The sequence below is a fragment of the Rattus norvegicus genome, chromosome 10, assembly GCF_036323735.1.
Source record: "Rattus norvegicus strain BN/NHsdMcwi chromosome 10, GRCr8, whole genome shotgun sequence".
NCBI lineage: Eukaryota > Metazoa > Chordata > Mammalia > Rodentia > Muridae > Rattus > Rattus norvegicus.
The window spans coordinates 45,679,061-45,694,417 of NC_086028.1; the positions used below are offsets into that span (position 1 = coordinate 45,679,061).

The following is a 15,357-nucleotide window of genomic DNA, read 5'->3' on the forward strand; positions in this document are numbered from 1 at the left end:
ACATGCTCCTATACATACATATACATCATATATATACAATAATAACTTAAGTCTTGGGGGATTCTGTCCTAATTCCAAGTCAAAATTCATTTAATGAAACTCTTCAGTAACTCAAATAGCATTTTTTTTCTTTTTCTTTCTTTTTTTTTTTTTTTCCAGAGCTGGGGACCGAACTCAGGGTCTTGCGCATGCTAGGCAAGTGCTCTACCACTGAGCTAAATCCCCAACCCCTCAAATAGCATTTTTTTAAAACCAAACATCCTAACATAATACAATAAAAAATTACACTAATGGCACTTATACGCCAAAGAACGATGGTAGGAAAATATTTAAAGTTGTTGTTTTCTGAAATTAAACAATTATGTTTCTATGACAGCAGGAAACTGTACATACAGAAAACAACGTCATTTCAAGTCTTAGCAGGGGAGGTGGGGGGTAACCGGCATCATGATAGATGAAAGTCACATGTATACAGGGTATGGTAGGTGACAGCCAGTGCACACAGGGTATGGTAGATGACAGCCAGTGCACACAAGGTATGGTAGGTGACAGCTAGTGCACACAGGGTATGGTAGGTGACAGTCACATGAACACAAGGTATGGTAGGTGACAGCCATGTGCACACAGAGTATGATAGATGACAGTCATGTGCACATAGGGTATGGTAGCTGACAGCCATGTGTATGCTTCCTACTCAGAACCAAGGCTAAAGTGAATAAGTGAATTCATACAGTGCAGCATGAACTAGCAAGACCAGAAACACCTGGGGTTCATTATACACTTGATTTTAAAGAAATTTTGGTGATTGTATGTTCAGAGAGCTTTAATTGTCAATTGGGTGTGTGCGTGCGCGTGTGTGTCCCCTCCACATTCAGTTACTCCATCCAATATGAGACTGCAACCCTTAGCTTAAGAGCCCGAGATTTAGGTGTTAATTTGGAACACAACATGGGCTCAAAAGCTTAGGTGGATTGTGCTTTTAAAAAGCACAGGATAGAGGCTAGGGTGTGGTTCAGAGCCCAGCATTCACCCTAGCATATGTGAGGCCTTTCGTTAGCCTAGCATCTGGAGTACCAAGACATGTACTCAGACATGGTCTCCTGAAGACTCAGAAATTCCCGTCAAGGGCAGTAGCACACATGGCCTACATGGCCTCTGTGATTCAAAAGAAAGAATGAATAATAGTTCAGGAACACTGAACTCTGCCAGGCAGGCACTGGACCTTCCCATAGCCTGATCCTACACTGGTGCTGTAGAACTCAGGAAGGGGCAGCCCCCACTGCTTCCTACAGCATGCAAGGGACACTTCCAGGCTGCCTCAGAGCAGGTTCTTGGGGCACTTCCAATCCCATGATTCCCCTAGGCTTAGGTTGCCTGGGAATAATTAGGCATTTTCATCTCCAGGGCCTCTGCCTTTCCAAACTTTTACAAAGCATACCCTCTAACACATCAGCCATACTTAGGGGCCCAAGGCTATGTGGCTGGAGGGACCAGTTATCCTCTGGTAACTGTACCATTTCTGCTCCTGGGTCAGAGGGAGGTGGCGAAGATGAAGCATCAGTACAGCATTGATGAGCTGAAGCACCGGGAGGCACTGATGCAGATCCGGCTGGAGGAGGAGCAGGCCAAGCAGCAGAAGCTGGCAGAGCATAAGGTATCACACAGACAGCTGGCCTGGCCTAGCCTGGCCTGGACACAAAAAGTACCACAGAGTGCTCTGGTCATATTCAACGATGCTCCACGAGGATCCCCAGGATCCTGAAACTACAAAGCAGCCACAGGAGCTGACACCACTCCCTGCCTTGCTCAGCCCTGATCACAGTCTCCGGAGGCTGCTCCATTTCAGCCCAGTCCCCATTCCCTACCCTTATGCTTAGAGATTGTCCCAAAACTCTTGGTCCCAGTGGCTCCTTTACTTAAGACCCTCAAGCTGTTTCCCATCCCTTGCAGTAACCATTTGGCTTTCAGTTCTTTGTGGTCCTCAATTTGTGGCCGTGCCTTGCTAGCCTCCCTACTACTAATCCCAGGCCCCTGTGGAGCTACACAGAGCTGCAGGCCACTTCTCGGAAACAACCTGCATTTGTATCTTCAGTACCTCTGTGCATGTCCCCTCTGTGCCTGGAATACTCACACACTTGCCTTCATGGGAGGGAGGGCTATAGCTCAGGTGCAATGTCCCCCTGAAGAATCCTTGGTTCCCTCAACCCTCACAGAAGCCTGGCTCTGGGTTACCATGTCTGGCTATTTGAATCCACAGATGGCATTTGTTGAGCACCTGAATGGCCCCTTCCTGTTTGACAGCATGTATTCCGATGATGTGGAGGGCAACAAGCTATCCTACCTGCCTGGTGTTGGTGAGCTCCTTGAAGCATATCCTTTCTGAGTTACACAGTTGCCTCTATGGGTACAGGCCTGGCTCAAGTACCACCAGCTTCCCTTGAGCAAGTTCTTCCTACTCTGTACCTCAGTTTTCCCATCATTCATGTGAGATCTCATAGTTAAATCTCCTGGATTCACCTATACAAAAGGCCTTTTCAGTCAGGTTGGTTGGGCTTTGTAGATCAGTACTGTCTAGATCTCTGAAGGCACACCGAGTGATAGCTACCAACTGGGTCTGACGTACCTGGCAAGCTGGGGTTTCTGAGGTGGAAGTAGAGAGTGTGTTTCTATCTCAAAGATCTTCTTCACCGGCTACATTACTGCTCTTGGTCCACATCCCCTTAAGTACTCCCACCAGGTGGCTACCATTAGTAACCCCAGAGGTTAAGCAATTTGTACAGGATCATTCAACCATTGGGCCTAAGAGCTTGCATTTGTCCCCTAGTTGGTCAGAGCCCGAGGAGGAAACAGTCAGTACTTGTTATACATGGTGGCAGTGGTCATGACAACCAAACCATGTGCCTCAGTGGTAAGTAAGAGACGGATGGGGACAGGGAATGGGTTGTACCTGAGGGCTGAGAATTGAGACAGCCAGTCCCAGATTGGTCTGTGGGGCCACCAACACTGGTGTCAGCCTCCAGGAAAAAATACAAAGACGAGTCTCTAATAAAAGAAGTGTGATTTGGGAATAAGATGTGAAACTAGAATTGCAATTTGGGAAAGATGAGTATTCCCCAGGAATAAAGGTTACTGCATTGTGTAATGTCACGGTGCCTGCAGCAGTCATGGGGTACGGCTGGTCCTTTTCCTGTCTTCCAGGTCTTTTTCCTGGCTGGTTGACCCTGCCACACACAGCTCCTGGGTCAGAGCCTCCATCCATGGCCTCCCAGCTCCTTGGCCAGCTTTGGTGGGCTCCTACAGGCAGAGCCCAGACCTCAAGTGACTGCGTTGAAACTTTCTCAGTGGATATCTGCCCAGAACCCAAACACTGTGGGGAGAGTGAGACAGGGCTTCTCCTTGCTGGCTACCTCTCTTCCTCAGGGACCTATGCTCTTGACTTAAGCACTGTGACACTGAGAGATTTGTGGAAAGGCATCTGATCTCCTGAACACATTCCCACAAGATCCCCAAGGCCTGATGGGTTCTGCCTGCCTGAGCCCTAGGACTCTTTCCAAGGACTTGGTTTTTTGTTGTTGGGTGTTTTTTTTTTTTTTGTTGTTGTTGTTGTTGTTGTTGTTGTTGTTGTTGTTGTTTGAGATAAGGTCTCGCTGTTATAGCCCTATCTAGCTTGGAACTTACAGAGGTCCCTTGCCTCTGCCCTATGAATTATGGAATTAAAGGTGTGTGTCCCCCACCCACTCCTAAGGACTCTTTCCTCCATGCCCTTAGTTGAGGTAAGGGCACTGAGGCCAATAGAGGGCACTTGCTAAAGTGGGTCTCAGAAGCAGCATCAGAGCCATAACTTGAACCTAAACCACCCTATTCCTCTCTCAGTTCCGATGAGCCACTGGGCAGGCCCCTCCCAGAAGGGCCCTTCCGGGTGCCACATCAGAGAGAGAAAAGTAAAAGTACTCTAACTCACTGCCCTGGCCAGGCTGCTTCTAAGTCTTCCCTGCACCCCTAGTCCTCTGGAAGTCTCTTCTAAGCCCTTTACCCTGTTCCTGAGTTCCTGGCTCCCTGGCTCCTCCTCTTCTATCAAAAGGACCACCTGTAGCCTCCACGGTGTTTCCATTGCGTGTTCAGCAAGCAATTGTCAACATGTTTGTCATCATCCTAGTAGCCTGACCTTGAGCCCCAAGCTTCCTTAACAGCCTCCTACCTACAAGGACAAATTTGTCATCATCTGCCTGAACATTTTCGAGTATGGCCTGAGTCAGCAAGAAAAGCGAAAGATTGAGTTAGACACCTTCAATGAGTGCATACAGGAGGCCATTCAGGAAAACCAGGACCAGGGCAAGCTCAAGATTGCCAAGTTTGAGGAAAAACACCTGCTGGTAAGTTCTCTCATCTTGTGCCAGGGCACCAGGAGGGGTGGCAATGTCCATGTCCTCTGGTGGCCCCCGAGGCCTAGAGTCTATAAAGACTCATATGCTTGAAGGCCCAGTGTTCAGGGTCCAGCCAAGGGAGTCATTTGAAAGGACCAGTTGTTTCTTTTGGTTGTTATTTTGTTTGTCTGTTTGTCAAGACAGGGTTTCTCTAGACCAGGCTGTCCTTGAACTCACAGAGATCCACCTGCTGTGATTAAAGGCAAACTGTGCCACCACTGTTATTTTTAAATTAAGTTTAAATTTTTAAGTAGTAACAGTAATGCTAGTTTTAGAGATAGCGTCTCGCAATATTGCCCAGGCTCACATCAAATTCCTGGATTTAAGCAATCCCACTTCCTCTGTCTCTCCAATAACTGGGATCACAGATATAACTATTCCTGGCCTAGGTGGAGTTATTTATAAAACAGGTGGTGTTCTTAGTGTTAATGGCTCGGCCCTTTTTAATTTCTCATATCCTTTATTCAATGCTCAGAACTATCTGATCGCACTGAGAAATATGGTGGGTAAGGTTAGATATTGGCTAACATGCCAGGCTTGGCTAAACCCACTTTAGTAGCTGCCATAGAACAGTGTTTGGGAAGAACTCTGTGTCCTGGGTAATTTAAGACAGGGACTTCCACTAAGTATGTATTTACCCAGTGCTGCTTGGTACTAAGGAAGGCACAGAAGCTACATTGATGGGCAAAGTATGGTGTCAAGATGAGGGTCAGCCCTCAAAGAGATGACCATGTAATGGCAAGAAACAGGCAATTCCAGCTGAGCCTGGTGGAGTAGGCATGTAATCCCGGCTACTTGGGAATCTAAAGAAGGAGGATTGTAAATTCAAGGCCAGCCTGGGCAACCTGTGAGACCCTGTCTCAAAATAAAAAGAAGAGTCAGCAGTGATGATGTCTCTTTAATCTCAGCACCGAGAGGCAGAAGCAAATGGATCCCTGTTAGTTTCAGATTAGCCTGGTCTACATAGCAGCTTCTAGGGCACCTAGGGATGCATAATGAGACCCTGTCTCAAAAATTAATTAATCAGTGAAAGAGGACCAGGGATGTTGTAGAGTGCTTGCCTACCACAGAGAGACTGGGGGTTTGGTTCTCAGTGAAATACTCACACAAGACACACCCCATGTTGTAATTATGTGTGATACCCATTTGGGTAGTTGCTTGTGATTTCTGATCTCATTAATATCTTCTCTGGCCCAAGTTGCTCTCCTGGTGTCTCAACTTCTATTTTCTACTTGTGCTATCACTGATGCTCAAGCCGGGAGAGTTACCAGAACACTGGAATCCTGGAAGAACCAAGGGAAAGGATGTGGAAGGAGGACTTGATGTACCATGTTCTTAAGCAATGTATGGTTCTTAAGCAATGTCCTCCCTACCACATTTGCAGGGTTCTTTTCCCAGGGGCGATGGGAAGCTAACTGAAGACAATAAGTCCTAAGTCCTTCATGCAGATGGTAATGTGCGTATGACAGGCAAGGGCCTAGACTTTACCATATTCGTATGGCTCTGGTATAGCTCAGTCCAGACTCTTAGAGTGAGAATGGACATGCCCAGCCCAAAGACATACAACGTAGAACATTCCCAATCCACTTACAAGATTAGGAGGAGCTGGGCATGGGGGTACATGGTGTGATCTCAACACTTGAGGGGCTGTAGCAAGAGGCCTGATGTGAGCTGAGGCCAGCATGGTAGTTCCAGAACAGCCTAGGACACAGGAAATTTCTGTCTCAAAACAATGAACACCAAAAAGAGATCAGGAAAGAGAAGAACTGGAACAGAAGCAGGGGAGGTACGTTGAAAATCATTTTCGAGACCCTTTACAATCTTGGAACAAGGGGCAATGGTCAAAATGTAAACTTGGGATCTGAACCTTTATGAAGACTTATAGGCACTGGACTGAACTCAGCAGAGGAAGATGGCCTAGTGGGTTTGAGGCATTGGGCATTATTTCTGATGCTCTGGGTAAGCAGGGAGAAACACACATTCCCTTTCCCAAAAGCAGCTCTGGGCGTTTCTCCTGAAGTGATGGTGAGGAAGCAGGACTCATTGTCATTCACTTTGGGGATAAATTTAGCCCACGCTCTGCCTCTCTGGACCCTGTGTTATTTTCTGGTGCCACTTTTGGGGCAGGGCAAGGGAAGTGGTACGAGGCTCCACCTGCTCATTAGACAAACCAGTGCAGAAGTGGGGTGAGGTAGGTAGCTTGACGACATCGGCTATGAGAAAAGGTATGGCTTTGATAGAGAACAGTGTAACGAAGCAGCTGGAGTCTAGCCGGGGAGCAGTGGAAGAAGGAAGGACCTCAGGGGGAGGGAGACTCCTTGACAGTTATCTTAGAAGGTCATTTGGCAGAGGTCTCTGTGTTAGAAGGATGGGGGAAGGGAGTGGCTATAGATCACTAAGGCCTAACAAAGCCATTGTCCTAGGAATGAGGCAGTTTTAGGTATCAGATCCTATTTTTTTTTTAATCTTGAGACAAGTCTCACTAAGTTGTCCAGGATAGCCTTGAGCTTGGGTTCCTCCTGGCTTCACCTCCAATAAGCTGAGATTGCAAGCCATTGCCACCAGGGCTGGGGCAAAGCAGAATTCTTTTTTTTTTTTTTTTTTTTTTTTTTGGTTCTTTTTTTTCGGAGCTGGGGACCGAACCCAGGGCCTTGCGCTTCCTAGGTAAGCGCTCTAGCGCTCTACCACTGAGCTAAATCCCCAGCCCCCAGAATTCGTTTTAAAATGTTTTATCTATCGGGGTGTGTGTGTGTGTGTGTGTGTGTGTGTGTGTGTGTGTGTGTGTGTGTTACTAGTGAATGCATGCTGCAGCATAAAAGAAGCTTTCAGAAGTCGGTTCTCCCCTTGCACTGTGCAATCCAGGGCTCAAGCTCAAGTTGTCAGGTTTGTGCAGCAAATGCTTTTACCCTTTGAGCTGCCTTCCCAGCCCAGAACTAATTCATTTTAAATTGCAGGTCTTTATGAGACACTAAAGAACAATATGGGCCTACTTTTTCCTCAGAAACCTAGTCAAAGAGCAGGGAATGGCATGGCAGGTAAAAGGCACTGGTCTTGAAAGCCTGACGACCCAAGTTCAGTCCTCCAAACCCACATGTGTTAACATTGGATGTGGTGGGTGCCACCGTAATTTCAGCACTCCTGCTGACAATGGGAAGCAGAGAGAGACGCTCCCAGAAGCTTGAGGGCTAGCTAGCCTTGAGTACAGTCAGTGTGCTGTCAGAGTGCTGTCAGAGTGCTGTCAGAGTGCAGTCAGAGTGCTGCAGCAGAAACCAGAGAGACCCTGCCTCAGCAAGGTACAAGGTGAACCAACTCATGACCTTGTTTCCTGATCACGACCACAGCGAGTGCCCACATGTGCTCTCTCTAGCCTTCTCTCTCTCCCTGTACCTCTCTCTGTGTCTCTCTCTGTCTCTGTGTGTGTCTTTTGTGCTCTCTCTCGCTCTCTCTCTCTCTCTCTCTCTCGCTTTCTCTGTGTATGTGTGTCTATATGTGTATGTGTCTTTTGTTCTGTGTGTGTCTATGTGTGTATGTGTCTTTTGTTCTCTCTCTCTCTCTCTCTCTCTCTCTCTCATACACACACACACACACCCTTTGCTAACAGTGTAAATGGACAATTTCATAGAAAGACAATATATGATTTCTGGCTTATCTGTAGGCACTCGTCATCAGGATTGACCTCTCTGGACTGGACAGGCCGCTGTTCTTGTCCAGCCATTTCTTCCCTGACATTTATTCCCTGATCCCTAGATACGTTAGGTTTGGGATGCCTATATGCCATCCATTTGCACCTTCTGAGGACCAGGTTGGGGCCTGACTCACTCTAGAAACAAGTCCCTCTAGAGAGGCAGGTCATGGACCCCGCTAAGCTTGACTCAGAGCACCCCACCTGTATCTCAGGGCACAAGAAGCTGTCCTAGAAATAGCTCATCCTAGGCCCAGGTGCACCCACTTGGGGTGCTGGGATATGATCTGACTTTGGGAGTTTCCTGAGCTTTCCAGGTACCTCCAATGCTCAGCCTAAGTGGAGGTCACATTGTAGAAGTTCCCAGGACACATGGCTCTGAGGGCTCCAAGCTTGTCCCCTCACAGCTGTCCCCCTACGGCTTTATCCTGTGTTCTTCCTATCCATCTACCCCGTTAGGCCTTGTACACACCTGGTCTTCCAGCCCAGTGATGCACGTGCAACTTTTATTTCACAAGTTTACCAGTCCTTATGTGAGTACACTACATAAAGCATGTGCTGTCCATGCCTGTGATCCCAGCTCTTGGGAGGCAGAGGCAGAAAGAGCAAATGTTCAAGGTCATCATCGACTACACAACAAGCTCAGGGTGAGCCTTGAATACATCAGACCTTATCTCAAAAGAAATAAGCAGCAGCAAAAGGCAGGGCCGGAAGCTTCCTGTATGATAATACGTCACTTTATGCTGGTGATATGTTCTGAGAAGTACGTCACTAGGTGATTGTCACTGTGGGAACACCACAGTATTACTAGGTAGCTGGAACTTTTTAGCATCACTGGCCGATGGAGCCACTGTCATCCAGGCAGTATGTCACTGACTGAGACATTATTGTGTGGCAGTGATGGTCCCAGACTGGACAAGTGTATAAAGCTCTGAGAACGAGGCTGTGGTTAGTGGTGATGTGATTTGCTGGCAAGGTTTAATTTATTTTGTTTCTTTCTAAGATTTTTTTTTCATTTGTATGGTTTCTGAGTTTTGGTTTGTGGGGTTTTGACACAGGGTCTCATTCCAGCCCCAAACTACAAATCTTAGCCAGGCCTCAGACTCCTGGTCCTCCGGCACTTGCTATCTCCACCTCACAAGTGCTGGGGTTACACGCATGCGCCACCATGCCTGGTATGAGTTAATTATTATTACTATTTATTTCAATTTTATGTGTACAGGAATTTTGCCCGCATGCGTGTCTGTGCACTGCTTGCATGCCTGGTGCCCAGAGAAGCATCAGAGGGCATCAGAGCCTCAGGAACTGGATTTACAGTTCAGCTCACATGGGTGCTGGGAAGGGAGGCCACGCCCTTTGGAAGAGCAGCGAGTGTTTTAACTGCTCAGCCATCTATTCAGCCATATGATCAGTTCTTTAAAAGAATTATTTATTTTATGTATACTGAGTATGAGTACATATCATATGAGTACACTGTAGCTCTCTTCAGATACCAGAAGAGGGCATCCAGTCCCATTACAGATGGTTGTGAGTCACCATGTGGTTGCTGGGAATTGAACTCAGGACCTCTGGAAAAACAGTCAGTCCTCTTAACCACTGAGCTGTCTCTCCAGCCGATGAATCAGTTTTTAAAGCTTGATTTGCACAGACTGTCCCCAACCTTGGCTCCCATCTTTCCTGATAAGAATGTCTTCCCTCCCTCTGGCACTGGGAAAGAACCTTGCCCACAGGAATTTCATCTTCTTCTTCCTGGGAGGTAAGGGTAGGTCTGAGTGCTCTATTCCTGCCTGTCACTTTCAGGTACCTTTATATACAGTGCTCCAGAGCAGCAGCCAGCGTCCCCAAAGCTTTCGGAGCTAGCACAAGGCAGGCTGATACTTGAATTTGGTACCTCACCTCCAGACTCCAAGTTTTTACCCATAAAACCAAATCATCACTTACAGAACTTAAACGCCATCCGGGAAGAGAGCGATCTGTTCACCATGGAGCAGAAGCTGACGGAGTGCAATGAGAGCATCACTGAGCTGTTCAACACGCTCATGATACTGGAGATGCAGCTGGTGGAGCAGCTGGAGGTAGAGCCAGACTGGCCTCTATCCAGGGCCTCGGCATGCAACTGCAGAGTCCTGCAAGCATGCCCTCCATGGGCTCCTCTCCCGTGTGTCCAGCGTGACCCAGTGGACGCACAGGAGAGGACTGGACAGGGGGAGGCTGGTGGGTCACCAGCACTCACTGGATAAACAGCTCAGCAAACATGAAGCGTTCCAGGTCAGTGACAGAAAAATGGTGAATGCTGCCTGAGGTTGTCCTTGGCCTCCCTCCAGTGTGCACACCGGGCCACAGACACAAGCGCACCCCACCACATAATGAACATGAACGTGTGTACATCCGCATATGTGACTTCAGGCATGTGCCCACACACACACACACACACAAAATCACCTCTTACTAAAATTATTCAAATCCATTAAAGGCGGGGAGGAGTGTAGTTAAGTGCCTGCTTAGCACAGACAAGGCCTTCGGTTCCATCCTCTGCAATGCAAGGGGGGTGGGGAGGGGCAGCCAGAGACACAGAAAGACAGACAGAGAGGAAGAGGAACACACTGCTCTCTTTACTGCCTGGGAAAGGACTGTGTGGAGAATGAGAGGTGAGCTTAGTCCTCTGAAATCTCCCTCCTCCATCCTAGAACAGCTCAGCAGAGTGCAGGTTTCTCAGCAGACCCAAGGGGATGTTTAGGAGCTTATAAGACAGGGGGACCTGCTCTCCAGAGCCAAACAAAGACTCCTCAGTGTTGCAGCCCGTGCCTGCTGTCTCAGGGCAGCAATGTGAGGAGCCTTGGCCCTGACTTTGGAGAGTGAAAAGCACAGGCATCTCGAGAGCACCTGTGGCCAGGGTGACCTGTGTGTTTTCAGGCAGCCAGGCTGGGGACTGGACGTGGCATGATGAATTGGACCTCCTCAGATGTTGCCACAGCCTGGCCAAGAGACGGCGCCTAATCAATTCCTCACACATCAAATGGCACTTCCTACGCAGGATAGATCCGCTGCGTACAGCACAGCAGCCGCTCATTTCCCACTGGGAATTGCTCTGCCCAAGTACCGCAGAGGCAGAGCATGCAGGGGAGGCTGCTGCGGGCTCCCAGTCCTTTCAGGCAGGGAGTTTTTTTCAGTAACCAAACACATCCTGGCCATGTTGCCGGTCACCTGAAGCTGGAAGATGCTTGTCCATGTTTCCAACAACCTTACTTGAATTCACCAAAATGCACGTGCGCCTGTACACACACACACACACACACACACACACACACACACACACAGTCTACAGACAGGCTTTGGGCTCCTGTGATGCCCTGCATCTGTGGGCTCATTTGGAGTACTGAGAGGTCTGTGGAAGGGTCAGGAAAGTATCTTCCAGGGGAGGAAGATTCCTAGTCACATTCTTTTCCTTCTTTCTTTCTTTCTTTCTTTCTTTCTTTCTTTCTTTCTTTCAAGATTTATTTATGTGTATGTGAGTACACTGTAGCTGTCTTCAGACACACCAGAAGAGGGTGCCAAATCAATGGTTGTGAGCCACCACGTGGTTGCTGGGACTTGAACTTATGATCTCTGGAAGAGCAGGCTGTGCTCTTAACTGCTGAGCCATCTCTCCAGCCCCTCCTAATCACACCTTACTACTCTCTCAACAACACTGAGATCTGTTTGGGCCCCAAGTGCTCTGCTAAGTACTAGGGACAGCAGCTCCTCACTGTTGGAAGTCTAGAGTGACAGCCAGGCTCCTGGATCTGCCAGATAGATGGTCAATCATTTTACAGGATTTGGCTAATTTACCCCACTAGCCGCCATGGTACTATGTAGAAAAACTGCCTCACCTACGAGGAACTAGAAGCCGAGAGAGAGTAAATGAAGTCCCTGGAGTACAGCTGACTCTTGAAGTCACCCTCCGTTGCTTTTGTGGAGAGGATGGACAAATGTTGCTGAGAGGCCTAGAAGGAAGGAGTTCATTCAGGGAGGAGAGAATGAGGTCACAATATGTGGTCCTGGTGGAGGCAGCCAGGTAGGCAAAGGCCTAGGACAGGTCTGGCGAGATGATCTTGCTCAGTGGGTAAAGTTCTTACCACCAAGCCTGATGACCCGAGTTTGATTCCAAGGACCCATGTGGTGGAAGAAAAGAACTGACTCCTGCCAATTGTCCTCTGACCTACACATGTACACACACACACACACACACACACACACACACACACACACACACACACAAATGTAAGTTAAAAAAAAAACCCTAAAGCCTGGTGACAGTAGCTGGAGAGATGGCTCATTGGTTAAAAGCACTTGCTGCTCTTGCAGAGGACCTGAATTTGGTTCCTAGAACTCTCATGGCAGCACTCAACAGTTTGTACTCCAGTCCTAGAGGATCCAATGCCTCTTTCTGACTTCTGTGGGCACCAGGCAGGCACAAGGTACACATACATACATGTAGGCAAAATAGTCATATACATACAATAAGTAAATCTTAAAATAACAGTGACAGCATGAACATTTAAGGGAGTAGTAAGCTGACACTGGAAAGCAACAGAGCTCTGGAAAGGGGGGCTGGGGTAGGGGAGAGTGTCAATCCTTAGCCCTCTAGTAGGTCAAGGAGGGTGGTATTTGCCTCTAGGGGTCTGTGATTTGAGGTGGTGCAAAGGATGTTGATACACACGTGGACTATCTTTTATATCATTTCCAGGAGACCATAAATGTATTTGAAAGAAACATCACTGACTTGGTGGGACTATTTATTGAAAATGTCCAAAGTCTATATCCTTTCTGTGACGACCCCTACCTTACCCCATGGGAAGGGACCATAGGCTCCTGAGTTTGTCTTGGCCTCTAGAGCAGCTAAGGCAGAGGCTTTTAACAAAAAGCAAAGGAGAATGAAGCCTCTTCAGGAATTAACAGGAGATCAAGGGATAGCTCAGTGGAGAACTTGCTTAGCCTAAGTGAAGCCCTGGGTTCAATCTCCAGGACTGAAAGAAAGGACAAGTAGAAACTAGTCTTGGGAAAATAAGTGTTGGCTGCAGGGCCACACCCCCTTTTGCTTCTACTACAGAGTAAACTTAGTACTTTAGATAATACTTTAGTTCTTACCCAGAATACTCATCCCCCATTGATTTGCAGAAAAACCTACACCCCTTATGCCAGGAAAGGTAAACTTTCCACAGGGCGCTGGTCCATAGGCATCTCCTTTTTGAAAGTTGAGGAATGTAAAATGTACCACTTCCCACCAAGGAAAGAGGCCCTCCCTGTCACAGTATGTAGAGTTGGTGACCATAGAGGACACTCCACAGCAACTGAAGTGGCGCTCAACACCCAACAATAGTAGCCTTGCTAGAATGCCAGTCTGGATGCCCAGGGCCTGCTGTCCAATAGTCTGAATGCCCAGGGTCCTGCTGTCCAATAGTCTGAATGCCCCAGGGTCCTGCTGTCCAATAGTCTGGATGCCCAGGGCCTGCTGTCCAATAGTCTGAATGCCCAGGGTCCTGCTGTCCAATAGTCTGGATGCCCAGGGGCCTGCTGTCCAATAGTCTGGATGCACAGGGCCTGCTGTCCAATAGTCTGGATGCCTAGGAGCCTGCTGTCCAATAGTCTTGCATGTTTTCCTAAGTGGGTGATGTTCATGGGGCACTGACACCTCAGAATCAGCGCCTGACCTTTTGTTATAGGAAAACACCCTGGGATGAGGTAACACCCACCCCGATGACAGGGCAGTTAAAAGGAGCAAGGCTAACCTTAAGGTTAGAAAACAGCATGTGAGGCATGAACAGCCCTTTATTAGGGGCAAAGTGCTAAGCTCCACCCAGAAGGAACTCAGGTTCTGGCATCCTGGGGCTCAGAGTCCAGCACACGGTCACTGAGGTTGCAAGTGGTGTGCAAGGTACGGGGTCAGTGGCTTCCCTCAACACTGAAAAAAGAGAGCTGCAGGTAGCCACAGGTGAAAGAAGAGACAGTCCAGACAGCAGAAGCAGGGTATGCAAAGGCCCTAACAATGGGCCGAAGAGAACAAGTTTCCTGATGAGACCATCAGGCCATGTCAGAGATTGGAAACTCCTGGGAGCTCTAAGCTTGGAACTGGCTACTCAAGTCATCAAACTTACTCCAGCTGCTATAGGAGATGGTGTTAGAGAACATGGGAGACCAGTGAGGTCTTCGGCAGGGTTGGGAAGCCGTGGGGGTGGAGAAGCAGACTGAGGACCTGAGGTGAGCTTGCACTGGGGGACAGTAATGACCCAGTATAAGGACAGGAATGCTATGGGGACCTGACAATGCATGTGGGTACAGCTTTATGGCTAGGATGCCTCTTAGCACCTCAGGGCAGGTCTTGAACCCTTAGACTCTAAAGCTTAGAGACTGCACTCTCTAGTAGGGATGGCATGGCCTTGTTCATCAGAGGCCTAGCTGCCTGGCTTGCTCTGCCCCTGGCTTTAACTCACAACTGCAGGATCGCCCAGTGCCGGGACTTGGAGAACCATCACCACGAGAAGCTCCTGGAGATTGCCATCAACACCCTAGAGAAGATCCTCAAGGGCGAGATGGATGAGGACTTACCCGATGATGTGCGGGCAGTGAGTAAGGGTAGAGGGGGTGGGGCATGGTGAACATTTCTGGGGTGCAGCAAATGAGTAAGTGAAACACAGTCCTACTCATGGCCCGTCTAAGCTCCTGGAGTCTTCACTTCTTCATGTGAAGGAGACAGTGGCCTGCTTTGCAGAAATATTGACTGCTGAACAAGGTGCTTACAGTTGGTGTCAGGATAGCCAGGTGGTTATCCCAAGTTCCCTTCCATAGAGTCTTCTGGCACAGTTACAAACAGAGGTAACAGCCAAAATTTTCCCTCAGGTATCTTAATGGTGGAGAGCTGCAACACTGGTATGCCCACAAGCCTGCCTGGTCAGGCACCAGGCTGCACCAGTTTCCACCAGGGCAGACAGTAATGAATACCAGAGATCCAGTCTACACCTAAGAAGGCATCTATGAGCAGACCCTGAGGCATGAATTGGCACAGGTCCAAATACTTGCCCTCAGGGGACTGCTTTTGTTTGTACCTCACTCGGTTTCTCAGCTGCCTACATCACTGTGCCATGTTCCAGCTGCCCTTTGCCTGCCTGTTGGTCCCTTGATACCTTTTTCTAGACTGTTCTCCATATGCAGAAAGGAAGGTCCACTAGAAACCCATACTACGCAATCCTCATCCTTCCCAGCCTACCTTGACTT

The 15,357-nt window shown here is 48.4% G+C and overlaps 1 protein-coding gene across 11 annotated transcripts in view; it reads left to right on the top strand.

Annotated features, from left to right (window-relative positions):
* Positions 1–15,357, top strand: part of Drc3 (dynein regulatory complex subunit 3) — a 78,858-nt gene that overhangs the window by 59,016 nt on the left and 4,485 nt on the right. For 7 of the 11 annotated variants that reach the window (XM_063268617.1, XM_063268614.1, XM_063268618.1 and 4 more), the window contains 6 exons: positions 1,535–1,654; positions 2,258–2,369; positions 4,198–4,373; positions 10,050–10,181; positions 12,833–12,903; positions 14,585–14,708. In XM_063268617.1, coding sequence (XP_063124687.1) covers positions 1,535–1,654; positions 2,258–2,369; positions 4,198–4,373; positions 10,050–10,181; positions 12,833–12,903; positions 14,585–14,708 — 735 coding nt within the window. Of the gene's footprint in view, positions 1–1,534; positions 1,655–2,257; positions 2,371–4,197; positions 4,374–9,906; positions 10,027–10,049; positions 10,182–12,832; positions 12,904–14,584; positions 14,709–15,357 lie in introns of those variants that run through there. The other 4 variants (NM_001013857.1, XM_063268620.1, XM_063268621.1 and 1 more) reach the window with 4 other exon arrangements.